Source organism: Chelonoidis abingdonii, chromosome 6 (assembly GCF_003597395.2).
Source record: "Chelonoidis abingdonii isolate Lonesome George chromosome 6, CheloAbing_2.0, whole genome shotgun sequence".
Classification (NCBI taxonomy): domain Eukaryota; kingdom Metazoa; phylum Chordata; order Testudines; family Testudinidae; genus Chelonoidis; species Chelonoidis abingdonii.
In genome coordinates this window covers 49,563,843-49,586,680 of record NC_133774.1, presented here as the reverse complement: position 1 = coordinate 49,586,680, position 22,838 = coordinate 49,563,843, and the positions used below count along the sequence as shown (strand labels likewise).

The following is a 22,838-nucleotide window of genomic DNA, read 5'->3' as shown; positions in this document are numbered from 1 at the left end:
AATGACCCACGTAAATTCCTATCAAAGCCATGAAATTCTCTATCTTTTGTGATTTTTTGTTTTTTTCCTTCACATTTTCCTGTTTCTCTGACCTCTCAATTTCAGGGAGGCAGTGGTGGGGTGAGACTCATGGGTGGATTTGGTAGGTTGGGGTTGGATCTGAGCACCAGTAAAGGGTGTGATTGTGAACAGGTTTGGCAGCAGGGAGGTAGGGTTAGATCACTGGTTTAGCAGAGGGGAGGAGTTGTTGCACGCAGGTTCAGCAACTAGCTACGAGGAGAATCCATACTACAGCACACTCATTTGGGGGTTGTCAGTAGCAGGGCACTGTTGACTCACCAGTGATGTGTATATCATTAATCCATGGATTTTCACATTCTTAATTCTGAGATGGAGACAGTGCAGGTAATAGTGGATAAAGAATGTCTAAATACCTTGAGTTGTAGTTGCTGAGCAACAATGCTATGAAACAACAGAGATGAGCTTGGGCTGCAAATTTTGGATCCAAACTTTCCCAGGATTTAGGGTGTCTGGATGCAGGGTCTTGTTTTAGACTCTCATATGTATCATACTTATTCAACTGCTCTACCATTAAAAAGGAGCAGTTACTAAATAAATAGCTGCCTCTGATTAACTGTGTGTATAATAGAGAGACAGAGGAGTGGGGGATGGACAGATGACCACACTTACCAAATAGCATATTTCTCAAGTGAATTAATGTGTACTTTAATTATTGTGTATACGAATCATAAAAACTATAATAGACAGAGAAGACAAGACAATTTTAGATGTTGTCACATTCAAATCAGCTTTACTGTGGCATTCACAATAATGTCCTTTGATGAAATCTGTGGCAAATCCTGAACAAAGTCAATGAGGCGCTCGGCAAGTACTGCCCTCCACCAAAAAGGTTTGCTTGGTCTCCTAAACTGGTCATTTTTTCCTCTTCCTTAAAAAATGCTTTTTAGAATATAGTTACCACTTTTGTCAACCTCCCCCATTTCCAGCCACTAAAAACATCTTTGGCTTGATCCCAGGGACTAATTCTTCTGCCACAGCACAGCTTGGAAGGTCCAAGTAGCTACTTGAGCATTGCTCAAAGTTGTGTTGTCTGCAAAGGATACTCTGGCAGCCAGGAACCGCAGCAATGTTCTGCAATGTTTATGCCCTCTTTCTGCTGGTAAGGTCTCTGCCATGTTGCTTTCTCTGGAAAAAACTCCAGCTGGCCAGATAAACTGCTTTTCCACCTGCTTTGTGCTACTTGAGCTCTGCACAGGAGGTGTAATGGGATCATGAGCAGGTACCTTGCATTTAATGGGATGGAAGTATGGGAGGCCATCTAATAATGCAAATATATTTTCCATTTGAAAATGCTATGGACAAGAACTTATATTGAAGGCTTTTGTGGAGGGTGTGGGGGAAGTTTCTGGCTTTAGTAAGCAAAAATTCCCCATTGAAGTAGAATACCTGCTTAATAATTGTTTGTAAGCTAAGTTTCTGCCCACGCTAAATTTTATACTTATCTCAGCATATGTTTGGTATGGCCACATTTCTCATGAATGGCAAAGACATAGGTGGGTCATACTAGTCACTTCAAACAAGTCCCAGCAGAGAGAGAGAGGGATAGATGAGGGGCACGGCTAGGTGATGACCTCAAAGATGCATAATGATTGTCATTTTTTGTTCATATTTTATTGCAGAACTATGCCATGGGTCTCTACACTGCATGTATACATGCATACTGTGTATGTGTTATACATCTACATATAACCAATGTTAAATTTTACATGTGAGGGAGAAAAATAATCTTAAATTTTAGGGATAGACTGTATCTGAAAACATTTTGTAGACCGTCATGCCACAAGAGCTTTGGATTATATCACCAAAAAGAACAGATATTCATCAGGATATTTACAATTCGCAGCATTGTGACTGGGCACACCCTGTACTTCAATTCAAACAAATATTTCATGATAACGTGTAGCATGATGGGGGCCCTAACTCAGCAGACAGTATCACTTCTACATTCCCTTATATACTTCCTAGACCATGGAAAATAAGGCCTTGTTCACACAGACTCGTAGTGGCTTAACTTAAAATGTATTTTAAAATTGATTTTAGTTAAACTAGTGCAAGTTGTCTTGTGTGGACAAGGCCTAAGTTAGGCTGTCAGAGGGTCATTCATGATATAATAGCATAATTCAACATATTCTGGAGTTCCCAAGTGTGAACATGGTAATGCACAAGTCTGTAAATACGATCAATACTTGCCTTTCTAGAAAGTCCCCATACACCATATTATCATGATAAACCAGAACAGCACCAAAGGAGTAATGGTGGGCTACCAGCCTAAATTACAGTTAGTTTTAAAAATATATTCCTATTTATGTGAGAAACATCAACAGAATGTGTGTTCCATGCATTTGTAGAGACTTCATAAATAGTTTTGGTGAGAAGAAGTTGTTGTAATCTATCATTTTAACCACAATAGACTCGTCAGCCATAGGTCTCTAGGTGCTTTACAAAGGTGGTTGAACAGAATTATTCCCATGTTACAGGTAGAGCAATTGAGGCCCAGAAGTTAAGTGACTTTACACGGCAAGTTGGTGGCAGATTTGGGAGGAAAGCCCATGATTCCTGATCCTCAGTGCCATTCTTAAACCACTAGTGACTAGTCCATGGCTCCCCTATGTGCGAAAGCTAAGGCTGAATAACTTGCTCAAATTAAGTATGTCCTCAATCCTGTCAGTTTGAGTCACAATTTTATGTAATCAGCTAAACACTTTCCATGAGTATTGTGCATCAAGGGTAGTTCTGGTCCCGTCTGTAAATGAGACAACAGGGCCTGGTATTACTGCAGCAGTTTATGGATAGATAAAGACAAGAGCAATACTGTTATTAAACACTGCGAGCCAGATCCTGGGCTGTGTTGGGACAGTACAAAGCTATTCTGGTCACAGATCCAGGGCTCAGATGACTTCCCCTTGCATAGCAGGATTTGGGGAACAGCTGCTGTAGAAACTCCCACACCACCACCTCTTCTGGCCCCCCGTGTAGGGGGCATAGCTGAGAGAAGGGAGATGACGAGGGCTCCATTTTGCCCCAAGATCCATGGCTACTATAATAACCTTTGGGGCCACTGGCAGCCAGAGCAATGTGAAGCAAGTGAGTTCTAAGTTGAAGTGGGAGCCTGGCCTGGCACAGATCAGCTCAGGACCAGGGAAGCACAAAGGTGGCATAAAGTCAGGATCTGGGCCTGTGGCTAGGATAAATTCTGGACTTGTCAATATTTTGCATTTTAACGTAACACCAAACTGTTGAATGCTAATTAAAAGCTCCATTTGTTACCTACTGTATCTACATAGACCCAGTGCACCATCCTAAAATGGTGTCCCTGACCCGAATGACTGTGGTTTTGCAGGAGGATGTTTCTAATGGAGGAGATGGCAACTGAACTAGAATAATACGTTTTCTGGCACTGATTTCTGTTAGGCAGAGCTCTGAAAGCTGTCATTTCCGGTGAATACGTACAGACTTGAAAAGAACTGCCGTGTGTAATGCTGCCTCTATCAACCATCATAAAATTCACAGGTACAGAAAAGTGTATGGAAGCATAAAATTAATAGAGGGGGAAACTAAATACAGAGACAGACAGGCGAGAACACTGCTACTTCCAATGCAGTGGGCAAGGTTCCAGGATCTCTCTTCTATCATCCAATCATACTCACATTGCAAAAATCATTGTTATGGGTCCAATCCTGCAAATGGCTTAGCACCATCATCTCCCACTGACTGGGAGTGGAGGGTTCACAGGATCAGTCCTATGGCTCAGTAGTCATCAGACTTTCTCTTTAGACTCATTTTAGTTTTGGGTTTTTTCCTTCCAGCTTTTCTGAGGTAGCAGACCTGGATATCTTCCTTCCTATGTTTCAAATCTTTTAAAGAAGAAGACGGGAATAAGAAGGACGGACATGAGGAATTATCCTAGCTATTGCGCAGGAAGCTCAATCTGAAGCATTCCATTACCACAAACAGTGCCACAGCTCCCTAAAAAACATTCAAAAGTGAAGCTGATTTTTTATAAGAATCACCTTGAAAAATATTAAGGACACAGTGTTGTTTTGGTGAACTATACAATGATCCTTGAAGGGCATAACATATAACATCACGTCTGGGGGCTGACTCTTCATTGCATTCTGATTCTCCATTGCACCCTGTGTACTCATTTACACTAGTGCAGAAGGAGCATTCTGATTTGGTAGCATTTTACACCCTAAAGCAATTGAGCATCAGACTCTGGATAACATTGACTACTGAGTGTAGTGTTCCGCTATAGTGAAACATCTGCGGAACTTCTGTGCATGAAAGAGCTTTCGGAAGACAAATCAACCCATTCCTTCTGTTGTTTGGCAAGTTTTTCTGCCAAGCATTTTATTAAAACAGGGTCCACTTTGGAGTCAAATTTATTGGCAAACCAGTGTCCATAATTTATAAGCCACCTTAATTCTGCAGCTCCATAGATGCACACACTGCGAATATGGGTACCAGTACAAGGAGGATACAAGTGGTCCTCCAGGTAATTCCATTTCACCAGGCGAGTCTTGCTTTGCAGGTCTGTTATATCATGAGCTGACCTTGAAATCTCCCCAGGTATTCCAGGCACACGTGCAAGGGTTGCCCAGAAATGTTCATCTGGAGAATAAGTGTCCTTGGACCATTCAAAAAAATCTTTAGCAAGAGATTTTTCAAAGGTATATTGGATGAATGCTCGACTTAAAATAAAATAGGCGCTGCCTACAAAAACCTCAATGTTATGAGGTGGTGGATCTTTAGAAATGTTGGTTTTTACAGGCATCTGCATGTATTTATAAGGCGCACTCTTAAGTTCATAGTGATATGTGAATCGTTCCCTTTTGCTGCTACTTGGCTTTACAGTCTCCAGCATGTTTCCTCCATTGAGTTTCTTCAAATCAGATACTAATTCAAAGTTTGACCTCAAAGGAAAATCTTGACCACACAAATTAATAACATACTTCCATGGAACCGACAACTTCATCAAATCAGACAAACAATTAAAATCTGCTTGGAGCCTGGAAATGTGTGCATATTCCACCGTCTCCAATTTAGATGCAATGAAAATATTGGGGAAGCACTTAGCTAAATTGTCCATAGCACATTTGAAAGTATTAGCAGACTTTTGGTCATAATGGATGCAGTAAATATTTTGACGGCTGTATATTGTGTGTATGAGTCTTTCAACCATTACTGCATCTTTGTGAACAACCAAAGAGTAGGCTAACGGGAAACTTTCCTCCTCCAGGGAAACAGGCTTCAGGTGGTATCCTCTAAGTGTACGATACACCTGACAATCGTTGGTCATAGCCATAACGTCTTCGTCTTCTAAATCAATGATGTCTTTTCTTCTTATCTCTAAACTCTTGCCAATTTCACTAGGTTCTTGTTCATATATACATGAACAGTTAATTTCATACTGGAAGTTGTTTCTAAGATGGGAGTATTTGTTTTTAACATAAGAAGAAGTGCTTAAAAAGTGCTCAACTAAATAAATACCATTGTGAGGGAATAAGAGTCTTTCAACATTGAGAAGTTTCAGAAGTGCAAGCAACCACACTGTTAAAAACAGAATCAGGATCTTTTGTCTCATGGGATACTTGAAGGGACACTTATATCTCTTCATTCTGTAGGAAGATAGAAATATAGCGAGATTTTAATCATGGAAAGGTACAGTAAAGATAATTCCAGCTTCTGCCAGAAACAAAACTGCATTTAGCTACAGCTTTAAAACAATGATAGCAGAAAGATAGGGCATGGAGAACTCTTTATTATTTTCTTATATTAAGCCTCACTTAGTAGCAGCAAATCATAAACATGTTAATTCAGGGCCAGATTTTACCAGCCTTGTTTGCATCAACCCGTTCCTCATGCTGAATTAGCCCAGTGAAGTCAATGCAACACTTTGCAGAGTAAAATACTATTCAGCCTGAGTAAGGGTGTCTGTATCACATGGTTGATTTGCCAACTCCCTTTCATCTCCACTTGTGCTCCCCCAAGGAAGAAACCAGCAGCAGTCCCTGGGGATGTTGCAGAAGTGCAATTTTCATCTCTGTGCTATTAGGGGATGAGGCTGAATTTAGCCCCTTGGCTAAAATCCTATTGAATTCAGTGGAAGCAGGATCAGAACCATATAGTTATTTTTCTACAGGTCAGTTAATAGTGGATATTTATTTTGTTCAGATATTTTAAATATTGCTTTTTAAAATTAAAAATAAAGAATTAAAGCCAGTGCTTTAAAAATCAGACAGCACATCCTCTTTATCGATAGCATTGGGGCTGGCCAATGTGTGGGTGTACAAGAGGACAGGATGGGAAAGGCACTTCCCGCCATCACCTCCAGGTATGGCTGATCCTGGCACAGAAGACCCTCGAGGGGTAAGGGCTGCTCCCGCATGGTGGCAGCAACAGCTGTAAAGGGAGTGATGGTGAGACTGGGTCATAGCCCTGGCAGCAATGGAGGGGAGCACACAATGCACCTTCTGCCTCCTGGAACTCTGGGAGACTGCTGCAAAGGAACTGCTGAGGTCTCAGTTGTGCAACTGCATATTAAAAGCCATCTGCTATGTAACAGCTTTCAAACTTATGTTTTATTGCAATGAAGGCAAAGCACAATGATCCTTTCTCCACATGTTTTTTGCTTTCAACAGCAGAGTGTGAAGAGCATCGTGCCTATTACTGGATTAAAATGAGACAGGAGTCTGCATCTGGGTGCGGTCTTAGTTATAACTCCATTTTCCCTCTTAATGGAACTGCTCATGCGTAGAGCAGTCTGCAATGTTTTCTCCCTAAAAGGAACTGTTTAGCAACCGCTGTATGGATGTATGGTTAATAGGAAGGGAAAGAGCAGAAGACAGCTTTGCTACCTTATGGTTGTATGTTTTGTTGCATTTGAAAAATATGGAACTGAACAGTCAGCAAAGGATACACATGCAAACTGTTGTGGCAAAGCCTTCTTCAGGAAATGTGCAAAGGAAGTACTATTCTATTCTTGGTTTGCAAAACTGCTACAAGATTAGGAGATCTCAGCCTTAGAATGGGTTGATTAATGCACTAATAACTATATAAGTACCTACAATGAAAGAAGATGATTTTAGAATAGCTTTTGAACACAGTGTCTGGCACCAGGTTTAGGGGAATCCATAGGTGGCATAAAGCCAGGGTAACTGTCTCTATACTTCTATCCCCAGCATTCCCTCATGTCATAGGCAGGCTGGAGGTGGATGGGTGAAAGGAGCTGGTGTAACAACTCCTAATGACCTGTAATTCCGTAGCAACTTAGCCTTAGACCTGCTCTACATTATCGTAGAGTCCAAAACAACCTCCAGTTAGCTCCAGGTTTGGGGCAGCATCTGTAGATGGCTTACAGCCACTATTTCCTCCCTCCTCAGCTCAATTCCTGCACTCGTATAGCTGAACCCAAGCGTCCATCCCCTTGTGCCTCTAATCTGGATTTCAATTATAAGAGCAAACCTCCCATCAAATTCAGTGAGAGTTTATGTGAGAGCAAAATAGGTCCTTTGGTGCACATTTTCAGCCCAGGTTTAACTAGACTTTGTTTTTGCACTCATGATTTTACAAATGCAAAAACTTCAAAGGATAAAATTGTGGGCACAATTATAAGTGGATACAATTAGTCACTTAGATGTCTATGTACCTGCTCTGCAGGTGTAACCATATATTCAGAAGTCCAAGTGACATTTATTGAGGGTACAAATAATTCAGATGCACTTATTACATAATATTAGGGCTGTGGGAGAAAAAACAAGTTCTTACTTTGAGGTTGGTTGCAACATGCCAGAGGCTGTTTGTTTTTTTTGTTTTTGTTTTTAAAAAAAAAAAAAAACATTTGCAAGAGGAGAGTACTCATGGGCAGAGGTTCTCCTCTCGAGGCAGGTCTCCATTAGATAAACAATTAAGGCAAGCATTTATACCTTTTGTGATATACAGTAATGATCAACAATTTGCATTTTGTTTATACATATTCCTTTTTGTTGTTTTACGTTTTTTAAAGCAATTTTTGCTACAGTTTGCATTTTATTTTGATTTAAACACAAGGTCGAAAACCAGTATCTTTTACAGTTCTTTTCCACTCGCCTAGGCTCTGCTTGGAAGTCTCACATTATCAGCTGTTACAGTTAGCCTGACTCTTGCTCTTCCTGGAAGACTAAGATGTCTGCTCGTTTCCCAACTTCCACACTCCCCACTTTTGTGCTTTTAGCACAACTATTATTTAAACTTTTATTTTTATTAAACTTTGTATTTTTTACGTTAGCTTACATGGTATAACTTTTGGGGGTTTAATTAAATACAGTAACAACGCATGGTTAGTATGAACATGGAAGGTGCTGCTATTAGTACATTTTCTACAATAACAATAACAACTTTAAACTAAACAACAACAATAAAAGTATTAACATTTTTACTGTAATAATATAATGGGGCTGCAGTACAACTGTAGCCACAGAACACAATACATTATACTTAGTATATAAAGTAGATACTTTATAGGCTGTAAGAAAAGCATAGTTTTTAATCTGATAGATATTTTGGAGCATATGAATTTGCCCTTGTAATTTAGAAATTTTTTGAACCTTTGGTAGGAGTAAAAGCAAATTTAAAAATTGATTAGGTGCTAAGACAGTCCAGTTAAAGGGTAATTGGAACCTAAGGGTTGATTGTAGAATTTTATTTGCAGGTCAATAAATGATATTATTGCCTGCAGCAGTGGTGAGATTAAAATGCATTTCTTGCAAAGTGGTGGCCTTAATATACACAAAGCTATTATTAGCTTGGAAAAGCAGGTGTTCTGTTAGGGTAGGTTTTTTTATTTTTTTTTTAAACAAACATTGTTATGAACAGTGACAACTTTTTCGGGCTTTAGTTTATGTACACACTGAAATTTTGGGGTTTTAATGGCTAGAGTGTCCATTGACTTTTTATTTAAATGTTGGGTGTTATTTCAAGAGCACTGGTTATAAATTGATTAGGCATACTAGGTAGTTTAATTTTTTAAATGTTTTGGTGACTTATTTAATTCCACATGCATTTTGTTCACGGACCCGGCAGGATTTGGTATGTGGAAGCCCACACCTCTTTAACCGGCCCGTGTGCTTGGAAGGAGCATTGCGAACCACTGCACTTCCATCCAGAAAATCTTTTAAGTACGTTTCTATGGCCAAAAATTAGATGGCATTTCTGAAGCACTGTAATGGCAGTAGGCCAAGCCTGATGCTTGAGATTACTTTGAATGGCCATAAGCTGGTCATTCAGAAAATCCTTTTTAAAACTTGCTAGATTCCACTGCCCTTTTTTAAGATCAATTTAGTCAATAGCTTAGGAGTGCTGTTGGATTCTTCGCAGACATTATGCTCTCACATAGCAGCATCTGCGAGAAATGCTTTCTACCATCTCCTGTTGGCTAGGAGACCCTGTCCCATCCTGGTGGATGATGAGCGGGCCTCAGACAGACCTTCGTCACTTTCCATCTGAGTTACAGCAACGGGATAAACCTGGGCATGAAACCATTAGCCCTTAAGAAACTCCATCTAGCACAGAACACTGCGGCACTTCTCTTTAGCAACATGGTTACCACAAGCACATCAGAACTATCTTTGCTCCCTACACTGGCTTTCCATAGAACATGAAGTCAAGTTCAAAGTCTCTGTTCTTATCTTCAAGATGCTGAGTGGCCTGCACTCAGCATATCTAAAAGATTGCCTACAGCTCTCAGAGGAAGACTCTCAGAGGAAGACTCCACCCCTCTGGCAGAAAGGAGATGTCCACCTCATCTGTGCAGCAGACCAAGCTTTCTCAGGGGCGAGTTCATCACAAACTTGCTATTTTAATTTTAATTCCAAGTACACAAGATTTTTTTTCGACCTGCCTGCTCTAACAAACACAAAGCATGCGGGAGGGGGAGCTGCGAGGTATCCCCTCTGCTGTTTGCAGTGGCGGGGAGCTGCAGGATACCCCGCTGTCCATGGTGGCTTGGAGCCCCCGCTGCCTCAGATGGCAGGTATACCTCACAGCTCCCTACTGCTGCAGGAGGTGATGGGACCTGCAGCTCCCAGCTGCTGGGGCTGAAGTCACAGAGGTCTTTCAAAGTCACAGATTCCATGACCTCTTTGACAAAATTGCAGTCTTAGTCATGACGCTTAATGCGCTACTGGAAGGTGCTCAGATACTATGAAGATGAGAGTGGTATAAGAACCTATACAGAATAGAACAGAAATGCCCAAGTTTACCCTTCTCCTGGGCCTCTCATTACCTAATCCAATCTCTGGCTGTGCCTAACAACGTATCTCAGGTGCTTATACCATTCCTCTTATTAAGTTCCATTTTCCTTATGTGTTGCATGCAGGGTCAATATTTTTTCCCCTTATTTAGGATTGTTATGGTAGGAAAGGAGGTGGGAGTCACCACCTTCTTTTGAAGGCTCCATCTGATTGGGTCCCACCAAGGTTATGCCACCTGGTAGGTGTAGTAATTCATCTACCTGCCAAAGGATAGTCCCTAAGAACTCAGTGAAGGCTTATTACATCTTGTAGCCCTCACTACTCTGCACTCACTATCCAGCCTGTCTAAGTTACAGCGGGGACTTGCTAGCAGTGTAGATAGCAATGAGAGAAGGTAAAACGAATGCTTCTATTTACCTTTCCACATAATGCAAGACCACCATAAACCGATAAACAACACATTTAAATCTGATTGAGGAAACACTTTCTAACCTTGTGACAGGCTCATTATATGTTGTATCATAGAGGCCAAGAGCTCAGCAGCTTTGTAGGATTAGGTATTTATCTGGCTAATGAGAACATCCACAGTTACATGAGACAGGATACAAGTATGGAAAGAGCATATGAACCATCGTGTTTCAAGGTATATGCTGACTGCTAACTGCCAGATTTTCAGAGCAGAAACCGCCAACAGGCATCTTATTTCACATCACCTGTTACGCTATTCTCTGCATGTGGGTTTGGCCACTGATAGACCAGTCTAGGTGGATTCACAGCTGCATCCTCCTCCGTTCCTGTGGGTTTTTTGCAAGTCACAGGTTTGAGCAGCTTTATAAGTATGAAAACCACAAATAATCTGGGGCAGTTTGTGATGGCCTTGTGTAAGTGGATAAGGGAGAAGAGAGAGAAAACAGAGGAGCCTCTCTCTTCCTTGTGTTGCTGCAACAGGGGTCAACTACAGTTACCATCCTTGCACTCCCTGAATGTAGGGATGCTCCAGGCTAACCCAAGTGGCTGTAGCCAACCTAAAGGGGGTTGAGTGAGGGTAGGGCCTGCTCCTCTCAGTACAGATATCAATGTTCAGCTGGATACACACTATGCCCTTCAAATTGGTGGTGGGCTGCCACTCCACCATGCACTCCTCCAAAGGCCATGCAGGAATTTTGCAGTTCCCCAGGGGCTCTGCCTGCAGTGCAGCTGCATCTAACCCCCACAAGGAAGGACACACCTTAAACCCACAATCTAGCCACCACCCCCCGAGCCACCCCCATTTTTTTTTGTCTGCAGGATACTAGCCAGACACATCTCATGCTAGAGTAGATCAGGAGCTGCTCCACTAAAGTCAGTCGAATTTCACTGCTGTAAATCCAGTCCAAGAACAGGATCATGTCCTTCATTAGCAGCGATTGTTCCTTGGCAGTCACCAATTTGGGCAGATTACAGAAGTCAGCACCAATGTAGCAACACTGATGTAGTTAGACCTGAGCAAACCCCAGCTATTTGCACACCAGTGCAAAACAGGGCTTACACCTGTACATTTTACCCCAGTAATTCACCTGGATAAGTCACACAGAGTGATCCCCTGACTTACAGCAGTGCAGTGCAGCTATACTGTGAGTTTGCACTCATGTAGTTACATTGTACCCAGTGTAGACAGAGCCATGAAGGAAGGACAAACAATGAATATTTTACTAAGCTAAGAGTTAATACAACAATGCAGGTGTTGAAATCCTACTGAGAGATACAGAGCCCCACCTAGCATACTAGTCTATAGACCAACCCACTGAGAAACCCCAGACAAGGTACCGCACAGTGTAAACAGAAACCCGCTCTTGAGATTCTCCTGGAGAAATATGCTAAATAAAGTTAAAGTATTATAATCACTGCAGTGACTCAACCGAGTCACAGCTCTTTAAATACAGCACCATGTGCCTAGCACAGCCTACCCCGCAAGCTTCTCCAAATATCTTTTTGTGGGTGGCCAGTCAGATTCTTTCACAATAAGATCTTCAAAAATCAACGCACAGAGAGGACTCTCTGTATGCTGATCTCTCCCATTTTGCGCAGAGCGGAAGTCAACAACTTTCACTGATGCCTTCCTCCAATCCTGCCCATCCCCCACTTTTGACCCTGTAGAATGACCCTCTATGGATCCAGAGCACTGCTTCTGGGGAGGAATCTAGAAAGGGAGGGCCAATGGAACACATCATTCCCTCAACCCAGCAACAACAAATCCAGCTACAACAGCCTTGGTCGCCTTCTATGCTGGGAAATCAAAACCGCCTCCTCCCCACAACACATACACTTCCAAAGGAGTTCTCAAAGCAGCAATGGGTAGGGGAGTTTCCAATGTCAGCAACTCAGAAGGAGGACGGGGGCTCTGGATCTGGAGTGGCAGCACAGGATTTCCGTGTGGCTCTCCCCCAAGATCTTATATGGATATTAGATGATCCATTGGCTCTAGGGGAACAGCTCCCCTACACTTTTTGTAGGGGGCTCAACCCTGCCCCCTTGACAAACCTAGTGGGATTCTCCACCATCCTGCCCACCGAGAGCAGACAGCTCTGATAACACCAAACTGTCTTAGTTGCTCTGTTTGGAGTTAAAAAGCCCTCCCCAGACACACTGACATTTTATGGTACCAATGTTCATAGAATGTTCAAATCCAGGGAAGTTCATGTGAAGATGTTTTTGTCTGACACATGTGTATCTGCAGCTTATCAGAGATGAAAACTGTTGTATCCTCCAGGCTCTAAATCGTGGCCTTCAGAGACAATTGGATTAAGAAGAAAATGTATATTTGACTAGGAGTTCAGTGTGTGTTCCCAGAGTCACGCCCTGTGATTTCTAAATGGAAGTATTTGAATGCATTCGGGGGTCTTATCTCTCCAAGTGCCTCCCATTGTTTCCACTACAGCCAGGATCCTGATGGGAGCCGGGAGCACGCTGAACAGCTGCTGTCCCTCTCCTGCTGTTCCTCAACCTGAGAGGCAAAAAGGAAATGAAACAAGGCAGAGAATCTGTCACCCCTAAGGGTGGATTGTGGTCTCTTAACTTCTTTGAAGTAATAAGTTCTACTGTCATGCTACAAACGCTGGACACTGCTGATTGAAAGGGTATCGCGCGTTTCCCAGTCAGAAAGCCATGAATGCAGCTCAAGATTCTTCCAAGTACACATTTAACAAAAAATGAATCCCCTTAACAAAAAATGAATCCCCTCACAAGCATGGGGGGGGGGGAGGCAAATTCTGCCCCCTGCATCTGGGCTTCACCGCTGTAACTGAGAGCAGAATTGAGTCCAGGGTGTATAACTAAATGCTATTGACTCTGAGCACCCACTTGCAGATCACAGAGGTCAATTACAGCTGTTTTCCCTGACAGCAAATCTCTAATCTAGAGTGTGCAGCTGATGATTTGGAAAATCAAACTAAAATTAGAACGCAGGTATCCCTGGGAGGGGTTCAGCTGGGAGGAGCCAGGGGTTCCGCTGACATCAGATGCAGTTAATTCAGAGGCTAACATAAACCTTATGTCTTGGCCATTGGTGGCCAGTAAAAGTCCCACTTGACATTTTAAAGAATGTGTGTGTTAATCCTGGTATCCCAGACAAAGTCCAGGTGGAATAACTATGTTCAGCAGCAAGCATCCTCTTAAGGGAACCATATATATGAAAAGAATTTGGCCCATAGTTTGTGAACGGAAGATAATGTTGTTATTGACTACAGTGCATGAGAAACTTTATAAGCTAGCATACACAACACTACGAGATCCTGCTATGTGAGATGGAAATTCCACTGTATTGCATGGAGTTATTACATGATATCTACGAACATTTCATGGCAGCTAGAAGATAATGGGTGTCCCCACTGTGGTTAGAGTTAATCTCTCTGGAGAGATTTTAAGTTTGTTTTTTGTTTATAGGCTACTCAGGAAAAATATCATCACCTTATTTCCTTCCTTTTTCATGCATTCTTTGTACTCTAGCTATCTAATCAATGCATAGGGCCTGTCACAATGGTATCTAAGTTCTTCGAGCTACTTGTGAGTCCTCTGGCAATTAGGAGCATTAGATCGGTTTCTGATCTCACAACACTGTAACTGGAGAGTAATTCCTGGGAGGTCGGTGGAGTTAAGTGGCATAAAACTGGCACACAAGTTCTGAATGAGGCTCACTGTCTTGAAATTGCTAAGGGTAGCAACAGAGCCTGGAATTTCAGGGCCAAGACTGCAGGTGCATTTCAGCATTAATCAAGAACAGAAGGGTTTTGCACCAATGCACGGGTCACTCTAGACAAACTGGGTATCACCGAACCAACAGATGGCTCAACATATCCTCCCACCCCGAAAGTCTGTTCCAGGAGGGGCAGCATGCTGAAGTTTTGCCTTGGGCAGCAGATTGTCTTGACCAGCTCAGTGACAGCATTGCTATTTCAGCTAGGTTGCAGGGCAAAAAAGGCTTAAATTGGGCTTCAAATGAACTATACACATTTATGGACTTAAATAACCAGAAGAGGATAGTAAACAGTCTATGGGCTTGTGGTGTGGCTATATCTGAAGACCCAGACTTAGGCATCATTTCATTTGACTAAGACTCTAACGATTTACATAGGGACCATTTGGGTTGTTGGGAGATTATAATGTTTTACTGCAGCTCCTGACTATTATTACATTGTTACCATAAACTGTGTGTACACAAAGTAACAGCAAATCCCAGGCTCCTTGTGAAACTTAGAAATGCCAGTGATCTTTTCATGCACCACCAACTTGTAGATACATTGACTGTACACAAGAACAGAGGACTGCCTCCTACCTCTTCTGGGTAACTCCTTCCTGCATTAGGCCATCCTGTACTCAGTACTGCTGCTTGCCTATTTCCCACACAAGCAGCTGCGTCTAGCTGCTTCCTGAACGCAATAGGGGGAAGTAGGTTGCATCAGGACAGCAGAGGAGGAGGTGGTGGTGGTTCTCAGCTGGAGAATGATAGGTCAAGTAAAACCCCCTCGCACTCCCCAAGCACTCTTGCCCTGCACTCTGCCAGTCTTTCCTGTGGAAGCTTCCACACTGTCTCTTGCACCTAAGTTATAGCCTGAGTTCTAAGTACTTGAAATACAGAACACAAAATCCAGGAACTACTTCCCTCAGGTCACCATCTACATAAACTTGCTCTTGGCTTTTATTACCAGCAATCTGGAGGTCCCACTGATCTTGGCAAGTGTGGTCACCCATGAGGTAACTCTTGTTTTGGTAGCATGCCAGATTGATAGCTGGTTGCTGTATCTCTCTTTCAGACTCATCTCTCCATCCACATATCCAATCTTATACTTGGTTCAGAGTGGTTATTCTGGCCAATGGTGGAGCAGCATGTAATACAGGCTAACCCGCTGTACAGCAGAATTCTCTCCTCCTCACTACCTGAAATTCATCATTCTCTAAGAACATTACCATGGTGCAATTCAGTCTCCATTTCTGTGAAAGAAGGGGAGGCAGGCCAGGTATCCATGCTTTAAATCACAGAAGAAGAGGAGGGTAGGTGCCAACTCCACCACATCATCCTTCTTCCCTTACAGAGAAGCCTTTCTGCAGACGTTCTGCAGGAACTGGACTCATGTGAGTGAACTGCTCATTTAAGTGAGGAGAAGGAAACATGAGGAGGGGGAAGAAAAGAGTTAGGACACTGGAACCGAAGCAAGGGAGTGGTGTGGAAGGGAGGTGGAGATGAGGAAGTTGATCGGGGCAGGTGCCTCAATATGATTAACATTAAAATTAAATGAATTTAAACACTGACTTGCAAATAATAAGCTGTACCTGAGATCACCCTGATCCTTTATATGTGGCATCTCATTCCTCTACCTTTTACTGGTCTTTGCTTGGAAAAGCCTAACACATTTTGGGTACTACTATAATCTAAATAATAACTCTGTGACCAAGCCCCAGGCACCCACCTTTCAATAAATGTCATGAGCTCTCCCTTCTGACCCCAGTTAGCAGTTCCAGCACTCTCAGGTTGCTTAATACACACTTGTTCCCCCAACAATGCAATCTGTTGACTTATTTCCATTAACAGTATTGCAGAATAAGGCAGATTCTTGCCTCTAGGTCTCTTTCTGCTCCCTCCAAATCAAACTATTTGATAGAGGAAGGATGAGAATATGTTCCTGGGATGGAAGTGAGAGGTGCTGATTGACTTTTCCAAGCTTTTAAAAAAAAAAAAAAAAAAAAAAAAATTGGTTGGCTGAGGAACCTGTTTATCCCCATTTGATTATTTAATGCTGCTGGCTGGCAGAGTTAATTTATTTGTATATTAGCGTTTAATGCTCCTGAATGGTCGTTACTGTCATTGCAAGTATAATTATTATTAGTGGCCTTGGAGCTTCTGTATGAGTATTTTTGTATTGGTGTTAAATCTAAATAAATAAAATAAAGAGTTGCCTGATTTTTCTGGTTTACCAACTTGAGTTTTCCCCCATGACAGTAGCTGTCTAAATAGTAGTACCTGGTCCTACTGTCATCTGCTTTGTGGTGTATCATCCACCTTCTTATTCAGTTCTTCTAATGCATTAGATATGCTTTCTGTGATTGCCAGAGAGCTTCAATAAAGGGACATATGGCTACTGTCCACATGCTGTTTGTTGGGCCTCAAGCTGTGGGGCTCCATATGTCAAACGTGTCCTGTTGTAGTGCCTTAGTTTTAGACTGGGGTATGCTTGAATGATCCATTCATTATTCTTGCCCAGTTTTAAGCTCTTGCAGGTTTAACAGTTGTATGGTGCCTTAAGGAACAAATAGGAGATTTTACAATGTGCCACAGGGCTCCAGAAACACATACAGAGCAGAGAAGAGGCATCTTATTTCGGCTTTTGCTTCTAACCATTCAGTAGTATTTGAAGTCTAGTGGAACACTCCAGTAGTTGGACTGAACTTTCTGACCTTACCTTCGATTAGTTTAAATCTTACCTTTGAGAAAGGATGCAGGGAAATTGCTAATTTATCCAAGATTAACTGTGGTTGTCTCTTATGGGTGCCATACATGACTTAGTTCTAGCTCTGCAAGCTAATACTTTATATAAGCAGTAAGCATAGGTTCATTCACTGTTTATGATACACAGACCTATTTCTCTTTTTCTATAGTACCAGATGCACCCAATGTTAACTATTTTACTTGTCTGTCTGTCTCTCAGTCCTAGCTGTCTGCATGTTCTTTAAACTTCCTGTATGTTCTTTTCCATCCATCTTAGGTATTTATATGACCCAAATACCCATCGTATCTGATTGCCTGATGCTTTTGAATATATTTATCCTCACAACACCTTGTGAGGGAAGGAAAAACTATTATCACTATTTTACTGATGGGAACTGAGGCACAGAGAAACTAAGTGACTTGCCCAAGGTCACACAGGAAGTCTGTGGCAGAGCAGGGAAATTAATGTAGGTCTCCTGAGTCCTAGGATACTGCTCTAACCACCAGACCACGCTTCCCCTCAAGCAAAGTTTAGGTCTGGCCCCCTGTGGGACCTCTCAGGTGCAATACCCAAGATTCAATAGGCAAACTTCTTCCCCTTATTTCTTCCCCAAATTACTGGGTCATGCCAGCTGGGGGCCAGAAATGCGGAACCTAGCAGGAGGGGGAAAAATAAGTATAAGGCCTAAGGATAAGTAAAGAGATAGTTAATGGCCAAATTTTCAAAAGTTAGTTGCCTAAAAGTTAAGCATCTAAATCCATATTTGGACTTCTAACGAAACATAACCTGAAGTGCTTCCCACGAGACATGAAGGTGAAAATTGGGCTAACATGGCCAAAACTGGGGAGTGTTTGCAGAGGGCATTAGAAGAAGAGAGGATGATGCTTCCCTGCTAAGCTACATTGGAAAGGGAAACATAGTGAGTCAGCAGCCACCCTCAGCTAGTTACCCGCAAGTTCTCTGTCAGCATGAAGCAGCTCACATTACTACTGAGTTCCTTATGGGCTCTTTGGTCTGAACCTTACCTGTGGATCAGATACTTCGGGGCTATTATTCCGCACACATGTTGAAATCCTCACCACTCCAACTTATACTTGCTGAGTCAACAACATTGCTCAAAATCAACATTCGGTGTAAACCTACCTTTTGAACTTTGTTTTATCTTCTTTCCTTTATCTTCTTTGTTTTATCTTCTTTCCTGTTCTAGAAAGTTTTGCTTGAGAGACACCATGACTGACTGGATACACAAGAGTAGTTCTTTTCCTCCATACTCCCAGAACCCACAAACAGTGTTCCAAGCTTTAGTATCCTCTTTAACTATGTTTCAATCGAGTGTGCAGCCACGTATATGTGAGGGCCAGGGGGAACATTCCTCCCTACAAAGAAAAAAAAAAAAGTAAATTAAAATGTTAATTACAAAGTACAGTAACCGTGGAAGTGTTATGTAATAAGTACATCTCTTTAGCTGCTTATATTTAGTTCATAATTTAAACAGCTTAGTTTCATGATTTCACTGTAGCAAATCCTCTACTACCCATTCTTAGCAGTAATTTCACACAATTCATGCTGTCTTTAACTGTTGACATCTTCTAAGTACCCACAATGACCTGAGCTTGACACTCACTCAGAATTTCTCTGATAGCAGGAGAACTATGTAAAAGAACATTTAGCATCTGAAAAATTTGTTGTTCAAATGTACCACTTAATATACTGAGGCTTGGCATATTATGCTATCACTCATTTTCTTGTTACATTATACAATGGAACATATCATCTGCCTCTGATGGTACCTGATGTGATGTAGCTCTATGTGGCAAACTTGAAAAATACAGTTTTGGAGAACTGCAGGTAAAGAATTTTTTTATAAATTAGACACCAGTTACTTTGAAAGACACTGGGCCTAATTCTACTTTGGCCTGGTCTACACTGGGGGAGGTAGGGGTCGATGTAAGATACGCAACTTCAGCTATGGGAATAGCGTAGCTGAAGTCAACGTATCTTATTTCGACTTACCTCCCATCCTCATGGCGTGAGACTGACGGCCGTGACTCCTCCATCAACTCCGCTTCCGCCTCTCACCCTGGTGGAGTTTCGGAGCCGATGGGAGCATGCTCGGGACTCAATTTATTGCATCTAGATGAGACGCAATAAATTGATCCCCAATAGATGGATCGCTACCCGCGGATCCGACAGATAGTGTGGATGTACCCTTTCAGAAACACTGGTATAAAACAGAAGTAACTCCCTTTAAGTCAATGGAGTTCCACTAGTAAGCAGTTCCTGTATAAGGGGGGAGAGAAACAGGCTTTATTTCTTCAGATCAGTTGCAGGTACAAGCAGCGAGAAATTTTGCTCAGATGTTCAGTTTTTGAAATTTTGATTCATGTGTGTTTTGAAAGAAATATATTTCAACCTCAGAGGTGCTATTGTGATTAGAAAGGCAACATCATAATTTGTGCAAAACCATATGAGATATATACACACACAATATCTATACTCCACCCTAGCACTGTATAAGAGGGGAGAAATCATTAGAAACCTACACTAAGTTAACTGGGTCTCCCAGTGCATCTTCTTTTATGCATCTGTTTTTGGATGGTAAACTCCTTGCAGCAGGGATGGTCTTATTGTTTTGTCTTGCACAATACCCAGCACATCACGGGTCAAATTTTCTAAAGCGCTTGATTAACTTCGAAGCATAAGTCCCATTGCTTTTCAATTGGACTTCAGCTTCTAAATCACTCAGGTGCTTTTGAAAATGTTGGCCCATTTTGTCTTTAAAATAATCTGCAATAATAATTCTCATCTCTGTTCTCACTCTTGATTTATAATTACAAGGGGCCTAAACATCCTGTGAGACAGTGGCGTTGGAACAATTTTTATGTTGGAGGTGCTGAAAGTCATTGAACAAAACTGTAAACCCTGTACATGATGGAAGCCACTTCAAGCTAGGTGGTGCTACAGCACCCCTAGTTCCAAAACCCGTGCTCTGAGACCCATGTTGCCATTTTTTCTTCCTCTTCCTCCTCTCTGCAAAGTCAGAGATCCTCAAGTGGAGAGAGGCTGGGCATGTATTGCCTTCTCCAAGACTCATGGGAATCTGTAAAACAGTTAATGTAGCTTGAAGCTGAAAGAATTTTTTCACTTTCCCTCTCTAGACCTTGAAATCATCGTTCATGGACATGGGGAAGGAGCTATCAGTAGCTGCTGGTGGAAGAAGCTCCCACAGCATGGTTCCAATAAAGCTGTGCTACCCAGAATCCTAAAGGGATCATGGGGTCACAGAGCCAGGCTGAAGGCTCAGCACCTATGCATAGATGTACCCAGCCTCACAGACCTCATGATATGTGTGTGGAACCCTCTGTTCATTACACAGGAGGGCAAACCCCAGCCCCTGGAATAATTTAGGGAAACCTCTGTGGAGCAGATCCTCTACTGGTGTAAATCAATGTTGCTTCATTAAAGTAAATGAAACAATGGTGATATACATCAGCCAGGGATCTGGCCTATTATGTGGAACTTCATGGGTAATTTTACTCCTTGTGGCCCAATTCATGTGTTTTTCTGTGGGATAAGGTGATCAGGTTTGCAGCATGGAAAAAGGAGAGTTCACTAAATCTCTTTACCGCTAACTCCTTTTCTCAAGGGGGAAATGTTCTCCTGACTAGATTAGCACTTGACATTTTCTACCTCTACTAGGAAAAACTGGTCTTGAGTTTAACAAGAATAAATATACTAGGAAACTAAGTGCTACTACAGATTAATGCATTAGCCCTGGGGTAGGTAACCTATGGCATGGGTGCCGAAGGCAGCACGCGAACTGATTTTCAGTGGCACTCACACTGCCCGGGTCCTGGCCACCACTCTGGGGGCTCTGCATTTTAACTTAATTTTAAATTAAGCTTCTTAAACATTTTAAAAACCTTATTTGCTTTACATACAACAATAGTTTAGTTATATATTATAGATTTATAGAGACAGACCTTCTAAAAAGGTTAAAATGTATTACTGGCACGCAAAACCTTCAATCAGAATGAATAAATGAAGACTTGTCACACCAGTTCTGAAAGGATGCCGACCCCTGCACTAGCCTTTCATTTGCAGAGACCTAAAATCTATTGATAAAAAACAAATTTGAATGGCTCAGCCAACTCCTTAGTAAATTTTAGCTCCCCATTACAATACCACTTAGAATTTGGCATGATTAATGGTTGCTGCTCATAAAGAGGCCTAAGACTGGAACAGTAAGGCATGAGTGCTGCAGGTGAGACTGGAAGTGCATTAGCAGAATGAGTTTGGAGTAATCTGAATGCCTGACCACAGCCAGTAAAACCAGTTCTTCATTTTTATAAGCCTAACAGTTCTCCTCAAATTAATTTTAAAAACCATCCAGTATTCCTGTCAGAAATCTCCAGCAATACACTACTGACAGGAACATGGAATCTCCATCTTGAAGGAAAACTCTTGATATCTGTCACTAACTACAAAAAAGATCTACGATTTTGAATTCACTGCTCTGATCCTCCTCCCGCTTGCACATACATGAGATAGGAGTAGTCGGTGACATTGCACTGGTGTGAAATTGATGCAGGTAAGAGCAGAATCAGGCCCACATGCACCCTCCCGCCCCAACCCCCAAACACACCCACTTACCCTGTTCATTCCTTGTTTCATTTATTTCAGTGGAGTGACAGATGTGGTGCATAAAGCTGAGGCACAAGCAGCAAATGTAAACACGCAATATAATTCCTATAAGCTATCCTGTAAATATGTACATACATCTTCTCCAAAGACAAGTTACAATTACAAATGTGTGGCTAATAAAGCAAACAAACAAAAGTTCCGTGCCATTCCGGTGCAACACCTGGCACAGAATATTCATTATTAATTACATGTATTAAGTTTTCAAGGAGCATTCAGCACAAATACAGACTGTGGAGCCTAAGTTATGCAACCGTTTTTGCACCATTTGGCCATGAACTGTACATACTGTGCCAAAAAATGTAGACGGCACTTTATAGTCAAACATTCCTTGCCTCAAAGAACTTACAGTCTAAAGCAGTGGTTCTCAACCTTTCCAGACTACTGTACCCCTTTCAGGAGTCTGATCTCTCTTGCGCACCCCAAGTTTCAGCTCACATAAAAATACAAGTACAGCACCCTGTTACTGAACAAATTGCTTCCTTTCTCATTTTTACCATATAATTATAAAATAAATCGATTGAAATATAAATATTGGACTTACATGTCAGCATATAGAGCGGTATAAACAAGTCATTGTATGAAATTGTAGTTTGTACTGACTTCGCTAGTGCTTTTAGGTAGCCTGTTGTAAAAGTGGGCAGCTATCTAAATGAGCTGATTTATCAGCAGAGAAGAGGCATCTTATTTCGGCTTTTGCTTCTAACCATTCAGTAGTATTTGAAGTCTAGTGGAACACTCCAGTAGTTGGACTGAACTTTCTGACCTTACCTTCGATTAGTTTAAATCTTACCTTTGAGAAAGGATGCAGGGAAATTGCTAATTTATCCAAGATTAACTGTGGTTGTCTCTTATGGGTGCCATACAT

The 22,838-nt window shown here is 41.8% G+C and overlaps 1 protein-coding gene across 4 annotated transcripts; it reads right to left on the bottom strand.

Moving 5' to 3' along the window:
* Positions 1-789: 789 nt before the first annotated feature.
* On the bottom strand, positions 790-22,624 carry LOC116816477 (beta-1,3-galactosyl-O-glycosyl-glycoprotein beta-1,6-N-acetylglucosaminyltransferase 4). 4 transcript variants are annotated; one of them, XM_075067011.1, is made up of 3 exons: positions 22,515-22,624; positions 18,413-18,645; positions 790-5,699 (listed from the first exon to the last, which is right to left on the bottom strand). In XM_075067011.1, exon 3 carries the CDS (start codon positions 5,696-5,698, stop codon positions 4,331-4,333), a length of 1,368 nt encoding a protein of 455 aa, XP_074923112.1. In that variant the 5' UTR covers position 5,699; positions 18,413-18,645; positions 22,515-22,624; the 3' UTR covers positions 790-4,330. The 4 variants fall into 4 exon arrangements, with proteins under 4 accessions (XP_074923112.1, XP_074923111.1, XP_032621620.1 ...); XM_075067010.1 differs by lacking the exon at positions 22,515-22,624 and adding an exon at positions 19,478-19,549 and having other exon boundaries at positions 3,242-5,699; XM_032765729.2 differs by lacking the exon at positions 22,515-22,624 and adding an exon at positions 16,804-17,080 and having other exon boundaries at positions 3,242-5,699; positions 18,413-18,438.
* Positions 22,625-22,838: the final 214 nt, after the last annotated feature.

Excerpts from the sequence above, each read along its gene's own strand:
- LOC116816477 (XM_032765729.2), bottom strand. The coding sequence starts at position 16,838 with ATGATACACCACAAAGCAGATGACAGTAGGACCAG. Across the intron at positions 5,700-16,803 it reads GCAGATGACAGTAGGACCAG|AATGAAGAGATATAAGTGTC; the intron begins GTACTACTATTT and ends ATCTTCCTACAG.